At 40.2% G+C, this 17,667-nt stretch overlaps 1 protein-coding gene across 1 annotated transcript in view; it reads right to left on the bottom strand.

Annotated features, from left to right (window-relative positions):
- LOC148030163 (uncharacterized) overlaps window positions 1-14,868 on the bottom strand; it is a 42,996-nt gene extending 28,128 nt beyond the window's left edge. The window contains exons 1-3 of the mRNA XM_087686433.1: window positions 14,442-14,868; window positions 3,827-4,006; window positions 3,193-3,247 (exon numbers count right to left, since the gene is read on the bottom strand). Coding sequence (XP_087542559.1) covers window positions 3,193-3,247; window positions 3,827-4,006; window positions 14,442-14,771 — 565 coding nt within the window. The 5' untranslated portion in view covers window positions 14,772-14,868. The remainder of the gene's footprint in view (window positions 1-3,192; window positions 3,248-3,826; window positions 4,007-14,441) is intronic.
- Between the last annotated feature and the right edge of the window lie 2,799 nt (window positions 14,869-17,667).

Raw genomic sequence — 17,667 nt, 5'->3', positions numbered from 1 at the left:
TGCAAGTGAAAAAACGTTTTTGAGACTAGAAGAGAGAAGAGAGGCCATTCTAGCCTTGTGCAAGTTGAGAGAAAGAGAGAGAAGGCTGTCATTACTGCTGCAACAGTTAACATGCCATTTTCAACAAGCAAGAGACTCTCTAGGAGCTGACGACATGCCCAAAAGAGAGTATAGCAATAGATGACAGCTGTTTGAGGATTGTTTTAGCCAACCGACATCAAAACCGGGGTGTTCCATCAATGGAGACAACTTTTATGGCTATCTAGGTAGCACAACAACCGATTTCTTCGATTTTCTTGCGATGGAAGTCTGAATTTTCTCTCCCCTCAACATTCTTTCTCATCCTAAAGTCTATTCTCATCTTTTCTTAGCAATTTTCTGTAAAATCAAAATCAGCCATTGGAGATGGAAATTTTGACTAATCTCTACTATAAACCTAATTTATAATTGGGGCAATTTCAGAAGATTCAAGTGGTCATTCAGCCAACAAACATTTGGGACTGAATTTGTCATAGAAAGAGTACAGTTGAAGGCCAATCCCCAAGCAAACCAAGGGCAAAGTGGTTTGAAGGCTTACTAGTCGTTTATGACAACAAGAGGCAATTAGAGAGTGAAGGAGATCCATCGAATCTCAATGTATTCCATCTAGATTGCAATTCAAGATAAAGAAATACTACAAGAGGCACCAATTTTGGGGACAACAAACTATCCATTGTCCAATTTTAAGTAATAACATATGCATTTTCAGTTTATGTGAATTTTATGCTTGTTGTAAATTGTAATTGTTGATTAATCAAGTCACTATCATCCTCTCCAAGAAGCAAGGCTAGATTCAGGTATCTCCATTCAATTCTTAAACTAGTCATCAAATTCTTCACTTTCTTGCTGATCAGCAACATCATTTTGCATGGAAGATGCTCTATTTTTGTTTACACTAACATTTTCTCCTTGTTATCCATGCTGTTTGCCTTATCCAAGATCAAGCATTGCATTTTCTTCTTGGATTTTATTTTTGGCTTGCCAAAATCAACAAATGGCAATGATGACATATGGACTATCGTTGACAAGTTCAAAAAAGCAGGCTTGTTTCATTCTAGTCAAGAAAACTCTTAAGCCTCAACATATGGCTAGAATATTTATTCAACAAATCTTCAAGCATCGTGGGCTACCGCAATCCATTGTGGGTGATAGCATCAATGAACCACTAGTCTCTTTTGGTGAGCCCTCTTGAAAAAAGTGGACACAAAGATTACTTTTTCTTCTTCTTATCATCCTCGAACAAATGGTGAAAGTGAGATAGTCAATCTCACAATATTGGATATGTTGAAGTGCTATTGACATGAGGCCAACCAACAATGACAAAAGAATTTCCCTTTAGTAGAATATGCCTATAACACGACCAATGATGCTCCACATCATTAATCCAAACATGACCTATTGCACACAAATACCACAATCACACGAGAACAACAAACTACTTCAAACCACGTGCTTGAACTTGGGTGTCGTTCCTTATACTACTTCCAATTATTGACTTGGATAGACCATTATGCATTTAGATTTCTCTACATTCAGTCTAATCTTTCAGGCTGTAAGGTAAAGTGGGTTGAACTTGAGCAAGGTTAAGCTTTAAAATATGCCACTAAAAGGGGTGCAATTATAAAGTTGCCAATGTTATTAAGGTTCTATCTCAACCAACTTCTATTTTTTCTCTCAAGGGGTATTGCCAAACATGTCCACAATCAAGTAGTCTAAAGAGGGAACCATAGCACAAGCATTGGCAATTTGGATACCCACAAGCTGGCTACAAAGAAAAAGATGGCGGAATAAGTATTCTATCACAAGTACTTTATAATTCGCACACAGTTCACTGTGTGCCTCCTGATGAGGATATCTGCAAGCAATTTCTGTGTGTCATGAGTGCCATAACCATACCAAGTTTTCAACATACATTGGATTTTGTCCTTTAGGCCAACTGGTAACATTATTGCTTGCACATGAAAATCTTGATTGAAGATTATATGTGGAATATCCCAAAGTGTTAACTTAACAAACCAAAAGGGCAAAAATAAACAGGGCATTTACATCCATTACAAATTTTCCAATCAAGAATCAACTTGCATATTCATGGATTAAGTTGAAATGCCCATGAAACAAAGGCCATGATGCAATCAAGGTTGTGGTAGACTGATTGACAAAAATGGCCCGTATAATACCTACTTGCAAGACCATGAAAAGCCACAAGCTGGCAATCTGTTTGTTGAATATTTGTACCTTTTGGTTGAACATTTGTTCAATTACACAGATTTTCCAATGAAATTGTGAAGGATGAAGATCCTCAATCACTGGACATCTTTGACAAACAATCTTCCAAAAATGAAGCACGGATTGATTATGTCTTCCTCAGAATATCCAAAGACATATATTACTGAAAGCTCTTGATATCCAAAGCAAGCCCCTTTTCTAAAATAATAAGATGCGAAGTTGCAGCATTCAAGCTTTGAGCAGCAGATATATTCTCTAACTTGTACCAAATGTGTTTGACATCGTCTCCAGCAACTCTTTGCCTTTATACAGCAAACACAGTTGAGGAAGCAGTTCTTAAGCACTAACATCAATAGAAGGGTGAATATGTCAAAAACCATGTGAAGAATATGCCATAATCCAAATGTTTTGATCAAAATTGCTCTATAGAACAACCAGAACATATGATTTTGAACGTTTTCCTTCAGTTTTGCCCGAACCTTGCCTTGCCAAGCTCTTGCATGTACATGCAGGGCTGATAATTAACTTTTATGGCTTTCCTTGTGATTTTAGTAGTTAAGTAGCTTGTGGCTTTCCCTTTTCCTTGCATATTGCCAAATATCTAATGGCTTCTACATGGCATAAAGTAATGCAAATATGTTCACAAAACACCATTCCGAACAGAAATGACTGGACAATGCTTTCTCCCATTGAAAAAGGGTGAGAATCATGCAAAAACCAGAGACTTGCAAAGCCAAAGCAACTTAAAGTAGCACAAAGAAGTAACTAGGATATAAAAGAGCATAGCATAAGCTCAAAGATCACACATTCTGTACAGAAAGATAGGATTCTAAAACAAAGGAATAATCAAATGATGACTGCATACTCCAAGGTAAAAAGTACAAATAGTAATTTGATCTTCTTATGATGAGAATAAAGAAAGCTAACCTTGTGCCAGTACAGCTATTCGAACCACCTGACCAGTTCCCTTCGGAAGAGAAACCTGCAAGACCAGATTATGCCAGAACTTAACAAATTTCATGTTACTATTGACTTAATACCAACTTTTAAGACCTAAAAGGTGAAGAAGTTTTGAATAAAGTTATGTTCTAAACAGCTTGAACACCTTGCTGAAGGTAAGAAGCAAACAAATAATGAATGTCAAAAGACAAACAACAATCACACATCAGTGGAATGATGATTGTTTACTTGAGCCTACTAAGGCTCTTACACCTGCAAGAAAACTTAAACAATACTTGACCTTTTTTCTCATTTCAAATGATCAAAGGCCATAACTTCAGACAAAATTGCTATTGTGAAAAGTACAGTACTCCCCATAGGAAAATCATCTAATATTCAAAATCTTGATCCACAAGATACAATCCACAAAATATCATAGATTTCCAAGGAAACTTACCAAAGAGCAAGTCTTCCACAACAGTGAAGCAAGCGCAATTACATTATTTTGGCATCATCACAATGTTCAACATACAAGTCAGCTTTTCAGCATGCAAATAGCAGAATGAAAGAGACACCAATTCCCTAAGAGAAGGACTCCTTACTTGATCTGATATGAACTCACCGTGGCCCTTAGCTGCTGGTCTGCATACTTGGGATCAATATTAAGACGAAAATGGGCTTCTGCAGTTTCTACAAAATTGGTGTTTGCTGTTTCTTTGAGTAACTTGATGGCTGAATCAGGAGAATACTCTTGCATATTTACCCGAACCTTCAGTATTTCCAGAAATCTTTTGGAGCGCATCTGATAGACACAAGAAAGTATGTACAATGTAAGTAAAAGATTACATCTCAGACATGCTCTTTGCTTAGCCAATCACATATACAAAACCAACACAGAGCACCTGATTTAGATATTGTCACCAATACTTCCATACACATAAAAGAGGCACTGCAAGCACTTGCTTTAGTTTAATTGACAAGCCTGCAGATACTACTGAAATCGCTTACTGGGTTGTATGTGCACATTGGTGTGAAGCATATTAACATGATAATGTAAGGCCTGGATCCCTCTACATAACTGTATATCATTCCATGATACCCCTTGGGATGAAATGTATAGAGGGCTCAATGTCCTGAATATATACTGTTGATGAATATGCATCCCTCACAAGGTACCACCAATGATCCATGGTGCTCAAAGTTCTAAGGTCCCCATTATAAGCTTCATTGTGGAAGCCTCTAGGGGGACATAGCCATCATTGTATCATTTTGTTTACAAAATAAGCAATCTTGTTCTTGTCTATTTTGCTGTGTACTCTTTATTCTCTGCTCAGATTTGTTTGCTGCCCTGTGAAATTTTAACATATACATGAGCATGAATTGGCAACGGAAGCTGTAATGCTGTCTGTGTTCTTTGCACAGGATTTAGCCCAACTCCTGGTTGCAACAATGAGTAGCCAATAGCAAACAGATTCACTTGCCAGATGATTGTTTGCATTCTAAGATTGCTGTTGATGTAAGGAAGAACATCTGACTGTCCTTAAACTTCTGGTTTGCTTTCCAAACAAAAAGAGGTCCTCAACACTGCTCCCGGATGGGAACCTCAGAAGATGTGCAAATATCCAAGATAAGAAAGAAAACGTGATAGTTTTAACTTTTGTATGACTTCATTATTAAGTATTCAGGTGGCCTACAAAGCTTACTTCTTGTCATCTAAATGCATCTGTATTTTGTTTTGGGCAGCAGTATTGCAACTGTGGTGCATGGGCACATGAAGTTTACACACGGGGTCATCAAACTTTTAGGCAGACAAGTCAGTGTGCAGCCAGACTAGTCTGAGTCTGCAAGTAGCATTATCTTAGACAAGATGCAAAAAGTCAACCAAAAGCATCTACAGGTTTGGCAGTCAGTATTTCTCAATCAAAGGGTCTTACATACTGCATGTCCACACTGAGTGTTGCTTGGACAGATGCAAAGAGAGGGCCCTGGCTGTCCTGAAACATCAGATTTGCATCCCACAGGGAAAGTGCTCCTCAATATCTCCATTGGACTGGGAAAATCCCCACGACAAGAAAGAAAACATTGAAATAGCATTTTCTGTTGCAAATCCACAGTACATTCAGGAGCCTACAAAGCTTACCTATTGTCAATCAAGGGTATCTAGTTGCTTTGGGAGGTAGTCTCCTTGGGATTCCTTTCCAAGTGTACTCCGCTCCCCCACCTTATCCCCCCTATTCACCCCACTCCCATTACACACCTTCTCCATCTCCTAGCACTACCACTCTTGTTGCAACAGCCAAGAATGCCTTCACAGATAAGACACATTTTAACGGGTCGAGTTTTACCACTTGATCGAACTTTATGCAACAAGTACTTGAATCTCAGGAACTTTGGAACCTCATCATTGGTACTGAGCCTATGCCGCACCCTTGATTAGCTCACCCTAATCATATCCATCAATAGAAAGCCCGTAATGCCGCAGCCAATGTTTAGTTAATGCAAGGGTTGCTTCTTGAGTTCCACTCTCAATTACAGCATTTTCTCCTCGCATCCGAGTGTTGGAGTCATCTCATTGACCACTACGCGGGTCAAGATCACACTCAATATATCAATCTTGATTTTGAGCTTTAGGATTTTTCCATTAAGGAAGGGGATGATCTAAAAGTCAAGTTGGTTGAGTATCGACGGTTACTTGCCGAGTTTGACACTATTGGCTCCCTAAAGTCGGACGACAATCTGATTACGTTCTTCTTGAACAAGTTGCTCGACAAATACTTCCACTTTATCTAGCACATTATCTCACTACCTCGATTGCCGACCCTCTACCAGTTTGAGTGCCAGTTCTTGCGTTATGCGAGGCTGCATGATCAAGTCCACAAGAAGTCCTCCACACCCATCCATTCAAAAGGGGTGAGAGTTGGTTGCCTCTTCTTCGGGAGGGAAAATCAACAATGGCAAGAACTAGCAAGACGCGAAGGAAAGCCAAAACAAGGGTGAAACCACTTCCTCCAACAGAAAGAAAGACAACCCCTTTGGCAACAAATTCCTAAAAAAATAGGTTTTGCACACATTGCCAGAGGTCGAGCCATGTGGACGAGAAGTGTTATATCAAGACCCAAGGTCTTCCTCCTAGAAAACCACCACAAACTACTACAACTGTCTGGCTGGCCAGTCTAATGGGGCTATGCCTCCCGCTACTGCATCAACTGATCTATGACTACCTCCACTCCGATTGGCGAGTCCAATGGGGCTATGCCTCCCACTACTACATCGTCTGCTCCATCTACCCCAACAGCTACTCAATATGTGGTACACAAACAATCTCGACAACCTATCTCCTTCACTACTCCTAAAGGATTAGTTGATTGGTCTGCTAGTGACTCACCTATTGCACTTTACGCATCCATTCCTAAGGCATCCACCGCACCTTCCACAACACCTTCCCCACCTTGCCGTACATGATGGTGACCACACACTTAGCCTTTCTCTTTTTAGACTTTTGCTAGATACTTACATACTCATTGCATTGCACTTATCTTTGCTTTCCTTTATTTTTAGTTTTGTTTTTTTGAAGCATCTCACTACTCATCTCCATACTTGCAAATTTTGATTTCTTTTGCAAGGTTTTGTATTTCACTGTAAGACTAACATACAAGCTTCCACCAGTCCTTAAGCTAGAGACGAGATGCACACCGCTCCTTTCATGGTTCCATCTACTTGGAGTTTTGCTCTTCCACTAGCATGAAGGCTTCCCCTCCCATGGCAGATCGTGTAGCATCTCTCTTTATGCTATTATAGCAGTGGCTTCTATCCTTGCTCTTCCAACCGGGATGCTTCATCATTTTCATCCACACTGTTCTTGCCACTACACGAAGACCAACATCCTCAAGCTCCTCTTTCTTCTTCGGCATCAACATCCAAGTTGAGAGGGGGTTTTACCCTTCTTGGTATTCTACAAGTTTCATCACTTTTTTTCGACATCGGCCTTTCCTCCTTGTTGTACCTTCCCCTATGCATTGCATAATTTCGTTATCCTTGTATTAGAGTGCTTGGACAAAAGAACAATTTCCCCACAAGGGATGATATCAAAGTGGCACCTACTATATCCACATTCTTCAGCATGTAGCATACTATACATCTCATTGTGCAGAGCACCACTAGACGGATCCTAAGCTATTTTCATCGGCGGATTACACCACTATCCTTCTTCCCATAATACTTCATCACCTTTCCCCCGTCATCGACATCCTCGAGTGGTTGGGTAAGCTTATATTGTTTTGTGATGTGTTGGGTGTACCCTCCCTACTCCCGTCTTCTAGGTCACTATTACTTAATTGGCTGCTACCCCTAAAATTAACTTTTCACCAAAATTAAAAAAGGAAAGTTGAATGTAGTTCCATCCGTCTTTGTAGGGCTGGGTAGGCCATAGGACAGTCAACAAGCACCCTTTGATCTACCCTGTTCTCTCTGGGGTGACTACTTAGACCCCAAAACCCTAATTTTTTGGGACACCATTCAACATCTATAAATAGACAAGCTGTCCATCATTCAACCTCAATCCCTTTGAGCAGGTTTCTCATTCTTTCAATGCAAATTTCATCCATCAGCCTTCATCCACGCGGTGTTCCAATGTTCGTGATTGTTGCCACTCCTCTATCAGCCCTTGCAATGTCTGGCACCTTCCTCCTTGGTTGTCACCCATTGTCTCGCGTCCTTCTTCCTGCTACATTTGGACTCTTCCACCATCGCCAACACATAGTCGATCTCCTCCAGCTTGTGTTTGGACACTCCTCCACCAAGCCACAATTGGCAATGATCTCCCACACCTTCCAACAACCTCCTGTTGCTTGCATCTGGCCTTCACCCTACCTGGCAGCATCTGGCGACCTTTCTACTTCTCCAAGTGGCCCTCCTACTATTAAGTTTGCAGCTTTCTGCTACCACCCTCATCATCAGGTATCATCCTCTGTAATCGTCTCAATTCACAGACACTCTGGTAATCAACATTTAGTGTTTCTTGCACTCCAACTAGCGGTCACATCACTTGGGATCCATCTCCAGTGGACATCACTCTGACACTACATTGTTCTACCCTTGGGCATTCTATACACTCTTACATTCATTTACAACATTCATTCACTTCAAACTTTCTTCTCTCTCTGTTTGTCTCGATGTTTGAGTTTTGAGTTTTTGCATTTTGCGTTTTGCGTTTAGGGTTTGAGCTTTGCTTGCCTCTATCTGAGTCTTTGTGTTTCAACCTTGGTCATACATGTTGTGTTTCCTCAAACAAACCCTAGCATATCTTCACAACTTTCTCTCTTCTCTTGGCCAATTCACAGCTTTCCTCAAGAGATCTCAGCCAAATTCAGTCTTGGGAGGGTGTGACTGAAAAATCTTAGCTACTAAACCCTAATTTACAGCTAAAATAGGAGTTTGACATCACCCTAAGAAGAGTGCTCAAAATTCACAGCCTGATGCTTGAAATTCAATAACTGAAATTAGGAAATTTCAAGAGGCCAACCAGGCAACCTTAAGTTTGGGTAAAATTTGTATTCCAAGATGAAAATTGAAGGCCAATCCCCAAGCAAACCAAAGGGAAAATTGGTTTGAAGGTGTGCCGATTATTATGGACAGCAAGATGTATTGAAAAATGAAGGAGATCAGGTTGTATCTCAGTGTACTTCAATCTTTACCAATACAAGATAAAGAAAAACCACAAGGGGCACTAGTTTTGGGGCCAGCATGCTATCTATTGTCCAGGACTAAGTGGTAATTTTGTATTTTCAGTTATAGTGAATTTTATGATTGTTGTAATTAGTGCTTAATCAATTTATTACCCCCTATCCAAGAAGGAATGCTAGTTTCATGGTTCCATTGCCGGGATACCATCAATTCCCTTGATTTGGTGGGCATGTGCCACCAGATTGGAAGTTAGAAGCATTGCTCTAGTGCTGAAATCGTAATCAACTAAGCATTACAGCAAGAGTGTCTTCATATTGTGAGATGGGATTGAGAAGTGATGATGCCTATTAGTCTGAAAATTCACAAAATGTAGAGGAAATGCAATGCCTAATCTTAGACAAGGCACGTAGCATGGGCAGCAAGCAATCAAAATGCGGGTCCTTCAAGGCCTCTTGAAGCTGATGGCATGCAAGAGGGAGAGGAATTTGATGACCAGTTTAAAGATCAGCTGAGAACAGCAACTCAAGTGTTTGTGTAGTTGGGAAATGACCCTTGGTTTATGTGCTTTTTGAACTCCCTGAAGAAGGGCAGTAAAAACAAGAAGAGGAAATTGCCTTTAAGAGCTTCGAGCCACCGAGATGTACTGAAGAAAGAGCCAATGCGATAGAATGATGTTCCAAATGTGGGTAATGAGCAAAAGAAAATGATGTGAATGGGTTTTTGGATAGCAAGGTATGCATGCCAATGTGGGTCACCCAAGATACTTTCGTGGTGGTTCGCCAAGCAATGGCATGCTTCAACCATGGAGATGCAAGGATTAAATGTATTTGGTACGCAACCACCGATGCATAGTATGCAAGGCCCAATGTATCCGAGTATGAAAAGTTAAATGCGAAACCCTATGTATAGTAATGTTGGCAAGATGCCTTGGGCACAAGGTGGTCTATTTGGCAATGAATACATGCAGCCAACTATGTTTGGGACTCATGGTATTAATGCTAGTCATGCAAATGCTCCATATAGTGTTGATCACATTTCCACGTGCTTTTTGGTAAAGTTTTAATATTGTTTCACCTATGATAGATGCAAATGGATGGAGGGTGTCCAAAGTATTGTTTGATGCTCAAGGGAAAGGTTGCACCCCCACTTCCGTAGTGATGGATGGCTTAGTTATGTAGTGGATCTTGGATGTACTTGGTTTACGTATAGGATACTAAATGGTGACAATATTGCTACCATTGGGATCACTATTCAATATACTAGTCATTATGGTAATGATCTAGGTTTAACATTCCTTCCTTTCGCTCCCTCCCCCCCATGTGAACTTGCACTTGGGAGAGGGGGGACTTTAAAAGATTTAAACACTTTACATTTTCAAAAACATTAAAAAAAAGAAGCCAATGTTATCACAACTGCGATCACCATCTCCCAAATCAACATAGACTACAACTCGCCACTAACTCCTCGCGATCATTACACATTGGAACCATCACCGCGTTCACATCAAAGTCCTATCGTAAACACACAATTCTTCCTGGAGTCCATCTTCGTGAACGAGAGATCGAATAGATGGCTGGTAGAACAAGAAAGTACCAATAGCCTTTACTACATCTATATAAGCCTTAGCTAAGGCTTTTGCCAAAACAATTGCAAGCGATTATAACTAGCACCAACGTGCCCACACGCAAAGCAACACAAAGGTAGTCAAGGCCTAGTACGTCGACGCAAATCACCATATGGCAATCTGAAATTAGCCATGTCAGCAATATTTATCAGCAAAACATGGTGCCCGTCATTATAGTGTAGCAAGAGAAGCAAATACACATTCCATCAAACGCAATAGGGCAGGTGACATCAAAGCCAGTTCATTAAAATGCAATGGTTACAAGGTCAAACGGATGCGAACTAGTCAAAACAAGGTGAGAAAGTATGAGATTATAAGCATAGCTCCTTCAATAAACCATAACGTATGATACCATGTTAGAATAGCAAAACACACAACAAAATAATGAAAGACACAAGATCAATGAAAGAGACAAAGCACAAGACGTAACCAGAAATAGGAATCCACTATGACAAGACTACAATGGTTTAAACTGACTCACACACTCCAGAAGCTCCCTCTCTCCAAACCAAGAACCTACAAGTACATGAATGGATGGATTGTGGCCACACTCCCACCTTTCATGGACAAAAATAAAGGAGTTGTCCAACCACAAAATAGGGTGGCAAATTACCAAATAAAAAATGAAAAGAGTACCTATATATTAGACCCAAGGCACTCGTGAACCTATGATATGACCACTTCTAACAGTTGCAACTTTCCAACCACTAGTGATCAGCCTAGCCATTGGAGTCTACCAAAGAGCTACCCTTACCTAATCAAGAGTCCCTACATGCAAGTGACGCCGGACGGCAAGTTTGGGGTCCACAAGGCAAGTGATTGCATGGGGGGCTTCTATTGATGATGGGCTGCAATCAATCAACCATTCACAATAGGACAACATTGAATTTCAATCAATTTGGCGGTGAAACTCTGAAAATCCTCTCTCCAGCTCTCTCTTTATTCTCTTAGCCAATTCACGGCTTTTCTAAAGAGATCTCAGCCAAATTCAGTCCTGTGAGGGTGCAATTGAAGAATTTCTACTAATAAACACTAATTAACAACAAAAATTGGAGTTTGACGACCACCTTGAAAAGAGTACTCAAAATTCGAGGCCTAGGACTTGAAATTCAGCAGCTAAAATTTGGAAATTTCAAAGAATTTCAAGAGGCTAGCCAGCCAACCTTGAGTTGGGGGTAGAATTTCATCTTCCAAGGCGCAAATTGAAGGGCAATCCCCAAGCAAACCAAGGAGCAAATTGGTTTGAAGGCTTGCTAGTTGCTACCGACAACACAATGTATTGAAGATTGAAGGAGATCAAGTTGCATCTCAATGTACTTCAAACTTTAATAATACAAGATGAAGAAATATCGCAAGAGGCACCAATTTCGGGGCCAACACGGTATCCATTGTCCGATTTTAAGTAGCAAATTTTGTATTTTTAGTTCATGTGAAATTTATGCTTGTTGTAATTAGTGCTTAATCAGATTATTACCACCCTATCCAAGAAGGAATGCTGGTTTCATGGCCCAACATCTCTTTTGTGGTAGCTTTGTTGTATTCTTTCATGAAGACTCCCCGTCACGCTCACTAACAAGTTGCTCTATGCATTTTGCAATATCTTTCGAGGACTCAATCCTAGGGGCATTACATCACAAGGCGGCAAGGGGGCCACTCTTACAAATTGGTGTGGTCCTATTTGGGTTGGCATCAACTCTCCACATTCTACTACCAACTATCCTCTCTCTCTTCACTTCAGTGCAATTTCTTGAGGCAGCAAGAAGCAGCCTACCATTGCTCTTTCATCAATGGGGGCCAAGTATTGACTATTGTATTATTTTGCTTAGGAGGCAATATGGCTCTGCCACATGCTTGTGGAGTTTGGATTCCCTCAAGTTGGACCGACTTTACTCAACAATCAGAGTGACATCTACCTTGCCAAGAACTCAGTGCTTCGTGCTTGGACAAAGCACATTAGGGTTCAATATCACTATGTTCAAGAGCATATATTAAATTCCAAGTTGGAGATAGTCTATTACCCTACTAAAAACCATGCAGACAATGTATTCACAAATACAAGAAGGTAAACACTGCTACTAAGAGGGACAACTATCCATTGCCGTACACCGAGCACATGCTTGAGAGATCGCAGTCTTTCATGCTTCATCACGTGCATCCCCTTGGCCTTCAGCCATTCCTAGGATCTTAGAGGGGGTATTAGCATTCCATGTTTTTGTGTTGTCCATCTCTTGGCTGTGAGCTCTGTCAGAGTCTCCCAAAGAGCTGTTTGTACATTCGCATTTCAGTTTCCAGCCTGATCATTAGCCTTCAGCCCTGTTCACACCTCTCCATGACTGTGTTTTGCAGTTTATGCCATGTGACAGGCAGGTGGCAGCTTTATGTGCAAGTCGGACAGCATTTTCACATCTCCCAGCTGATCGCCAGCCAATTTGCAGCATTTTGCCTCCACTTACAGCTGGTCAGCCAGTTTTGCAATCTTCAGCTATATATAATGCCAGCGCCCTCCCCCAGACCAGCAGCATACAGGGGCTTTTTGTCGCAGCCTTGTATTCACCTTTCCTTTTCTGATCAGTGCAATTCCATTCCATATCTCTGCATTCACTCTGTCTCTCTCTTGCCTTCTCTCCCGTGTTCACAACCTTCCTCCATTGTACACTCTCACACTATGTTGACATAAGCTGTCACCCATCAATAAAGGGTTCACTTATATTCAGACAAAACCAACAATGACAGCCACAGATACTTGAGAATGCTTCTTGCTAATTCCCCTACCAGATGCTGAAACAATGTCTGATGGAGGACATCACCAAGTAATCCAATCTGATTGGGCCAAACCGCCACTCACAAATGCTTCATTTTCCAACACCCTGCAAGATGATGAATGATGTTTGATGGAAGACATTGTCACAGCCTGCACTTTGCCAAACCCGACATAGATGTTTAAGCTGGATATCCTGTCCGATGAATACTTCGCAAAAGGTATCCAGTATGGGTGAAAAACAAATTACCACTGTAGAATAAAACAGGCCCATTTTTAAAATTTTTGATGTAAGGAACCATGCAGCATTTATTGAAGCAACTTCCACATGAATTATGCATTGTACACCGATAAGGTGACAGTTACATGATACTTAAAAATTGTAGCACCAACTATTATTCCCAAATAAAAGCAGCTTCAACATGAATCAGACATGGTACAGTGATAATTGGTGCTTATGTGTGATCCTCATAAATGAAAATGCTGAGACAGGGAGGAGGCCTATTCATAGCAACCTTAAGCATCAATTATCTATAGGCATTAACGATGAGATCCAGCAATTTGCACGTTACAGCTATAAGCATCAGTACATACACATAACAACTGTAAGCAGCAATTGTCCCTAAGAATTACATACACATAACAACTGTAAGCAACAATTATCCCAAAGCATTTACAATGTGAATCAGGCAATTTGCACATAACAATCATAAGCATCAGTAATGCTTACATGAATTCAAGCACTGCAAATTGACAAAGAAAGTAAAACATCCTCAGATAACATAAGCATCAGGTTACGACTAAGCATTTGCAACATGAATTCGAGCATTGCATATTGAGAAACAGTGCAAAACATCCTTGGAAATTATAAGCATCAGTTACGATTAAGCATTTGCAACGTGAATTTGGGCATTGCATATTGACAAATAGCGCAAAACATCCTAAGAAATCATAAGCATCAGGTATGATTAAGCATTTGCAAAGTGAATTCAAGCATTTCAGATTGATAAATAGTGCAAAATATCCTAAGAAAATCATAAGCACCAGGTATGATTAAGCATTTGTAACGTGAATTTGAGCATTGATAACCAGTGCAAAACATTCTTAGAAGCACGAAAAAATGGAGAGACAATTAGGAATTTGCTCTTTGAGATAAAAAGAACAGAGGGATACCCCATCTCTCTTTAGATGAAGGGCAGCTTTGCCCTTCTTGAGCTTCAAAGGGGATGAGACTTGAGGCTCTCCTTCTTCTGTAGCCTCTTCGTCTTCCACCGTCGGGAAGAGCTGCACGACTGCCCGGGTGCAGGCAGGGTCCCTGTAATCACAGCATGGAGAAGGGGAGACGGGCCGGATAGCATGAAGGAAAAGCTTGGAGCAGGAAGACGAGTAGAGATTCGGCACGATAGCAACACAAGACGAGGACGGTGACGAAGAAGAGGCGACCACATTAAGGGCTGATGAGAGGTCTATGAAGCTGCGGGGGGTGGCAACAGTGGAATTCATGGCAACACAGAGAAGAACAAGAACACGCAGGAAAAATTTACAAGAGAAACAAGGTGCGATGCGGATAATGTGAGTACAACTCGTTAGTTTACTCAATCTGGATAAAGCTTGTTTATCCCATTGAAAAGAAGTCTTACATAAACTCCCACTATAATTTTCACATCTATACTATTAGTTAAAGAGAGGTGGGGGCGGGGGGGGTGTCCCGCAAAAATCGCGCTCTAGGCGCGGAGCGCCTAGTTGTGAATTATGATAGTATCATAAGCTTCTAGGAGGGAAGGACTCATATCTTAGACTCTCGAGAAGATTGCTTGAGCTTCTCTGAGGGAGGGACTCATGTTTTAGACTCTTAGAGAGTTTGCTTTAGTGATGATGTGAAAGACATCTCCACTAGACATAATTGGGGGCACTACGGGCCAACAATGCCCTACCGCCAACCACAACTTGCTAGGTATCAATGTCTCCTGAGCAAAAGCTCATGGTGTTGAACACCATAGGGAAATGTGTGAAAAGAGTCCTTTCTCCCATGTAGGAAAATATCAAAAACTTCTTGTGAGTTACACATCACATTTTACTTGATCCAGGTAAAGTTTACTAGCATTTTCACTTGGCATTTTACTTAATCCAAATAAAGCTTATTGGCCCACATGATGCTTGACAATTTCTTTTTGTTCTTGTACCATTTCATTATCACCCAAGATCCACTTATATGACAACCACCACTGACCTATGGATCTTTCCATGCACACATAGGCACCACAATCAAATAGCACATATCATAGAATCACCCAGAAGTGCAAAATGCCCATGTATGTGCCAATGAATATAGTCACTCAAAAAGGACAATCATCCCTATGAACTCTCCCCGAAAGGGAGAACCATATAAGTTAGCACACCTTGAGCCCCACCATAAAAGGAGAATCATTTAAGGCACTTATCCCCATGATAATGCACACAAGGGAGGATCATTTAAGGCACTCATCCCATTGTGTAGGTGTCTCCTTCAACAATCTCTTTGCTATAACATCAGATTATAGAAGAGTTGTTTATACTCATAGTTGAGTTTCTAGCAAACCAAGGTCCAACACTCATAATAGTTGTAGGCAAGTGAGTAGTTGAGGTTCATTGTGGTAGCTATGCAAACTAGGTAGCTGTATGAAGTCTATACATGTTTTCAATGATTTGCATCTATTATCCATCTATGGTGCAAGACAAAGAAAGAAAGGCAAGAGAGATGTTGCTACATGTAAAAGAGAGTAAAAGAAGAGATGACAAAGGATATGAAATTTGAAAGGAGAATAGGCATCAAGCATAGGATAAGAAGCCTAATTTTTGCCAATTTATTTTGGTTATTTACTTTTATTACTATTGAATCCCACAATTGTAGTGAAGAACTATTGTAAATACAATCACCAAGCTCTCTCCTATGCCAATCATAATGTTTCATAGACAACTGCTACAAAGGCCCAAGTTGAGAGTTGGGCAATGTACTCAAATGAAATTGGTCAAAAGTATAAAGAAAGAGGTTTAAAGTCTTGATCACTTTGATGTTTAAAGTTAAAAAAGAGATCATGGAAGTTTAGTCTTATTTGTCCTATCTTGTAGCTTTCATTCTCATTGTTTCTTTCTCTCTTCATCTTGCATCATAGCTTGAGCTCGAAAGAGGGCAAGGGAGTGAGCTTGTGAGGCTTCTTGAGCTTGAGGGTATGAGGCTTCTCCCCTCTTGCTAGTATGAGTGTTCTCTTTTCTTCTGTTGCTTGCTTATGCATTTAAGAGAGAATGGATCAACGAAGACAAATAGAGAGTAGTTGCAAGAAGTGCACCCCATATGAGAGCTACCAAACTATCCTTCCACAACCATTCATATTACAATGGTAAGAGTTGAAGATTTGGTGAACACTTGTGTAGCTTGGTTCTTGTTGTTATAATTTACATTCTTGGGATAGGAGTGGAACAATAGAAGAGGGAATGAAGAGTAGCAACCTAGGTGAGAGATAGATACCCACAATTATGTGAAATCACTTGAAATAATAAATAGTTCAGCAATTCCCCTTCATTGAGCTCAAGTGCCCTAACATTTGATTTCATTGTCAAGACTCCGTGATGGAGCTCTACACACCCATCATAAGCTTGATATGATTATCATTATGGAAGAATAGGGTGAAATGTTACTATGAGTGCTGGGCTAAGCTCACTTCCCAACAAGATGAGCATGGCACTCCAAAACCCATTATGGCTAGTTTTAAGAAGTTGTCGATTAGGGTAAAATTCTAATTTAAGTAGAAGAAATAAAAAAGACAAGGTTTGGATTTTAACATTTATGCATTCTGCATTACATCCCCTTCATTTTGAGCATAAGCTTGCATAAGATAAGCACTTAATTAAAGAGATAATCACATTTGATGTTATAGTTTATTGTGGTTGCAATATTAATTGCTCATGGTATTGCAATATTACTAATACTTCAACATCATAGCATTAATATTATGATGTTGTAATATTATTTTAGGGTTTTGGGACTCAAGTTTCATTAGCCCTACCACTCCTTTAGTCAACTTGGTGTATCATAAGAGACCACCACATTGAGAAGTGCCTAGGCCCTCAAACCCTTGGGTGCCCATTATGTTGTTGCCTAATAATATTGAAGATAAATGCTAGAAACACATTATTAATTGGTATGCCCTCAAAGTGTCTTTTTTATTATGATAATAGAATAATGAATTCATAAGAGCAATACCAAGAGTTAAGTTGAGAACCTTATCTTGATTAGCTACGCTAGATCATAATCCTTTATGTTATCACCAAAACCCTCCTTTGCAAGAGAACTATGTTGCAATAATGTTGTAGGTAACTTAGGACAAGTACTTGATATAGAAAATCCGAGAATGGACCCTAT

Source organism: Lygodium microphyllum, chromosome 10 (genome assembly GCF_053477565.2).
Source record: "Lygodium microphyllum isolate KBCC chromosome 10, Lygodium_microphyllum_v1.1.10, whole genome shotgun sequence".
Lineage (NCBI taxonomy): Eukaryota > Viridiplantae > Streptophyta > Polypodiopsida > Schizaeales > Lygodiaceae > Lygodium > Lygodium microphyllum.
The sequence above is the reverse complement of the archived record's forward strand: the minus strand, read 5'-3'. Positions and strand labels throughout refer to the sequence as shown.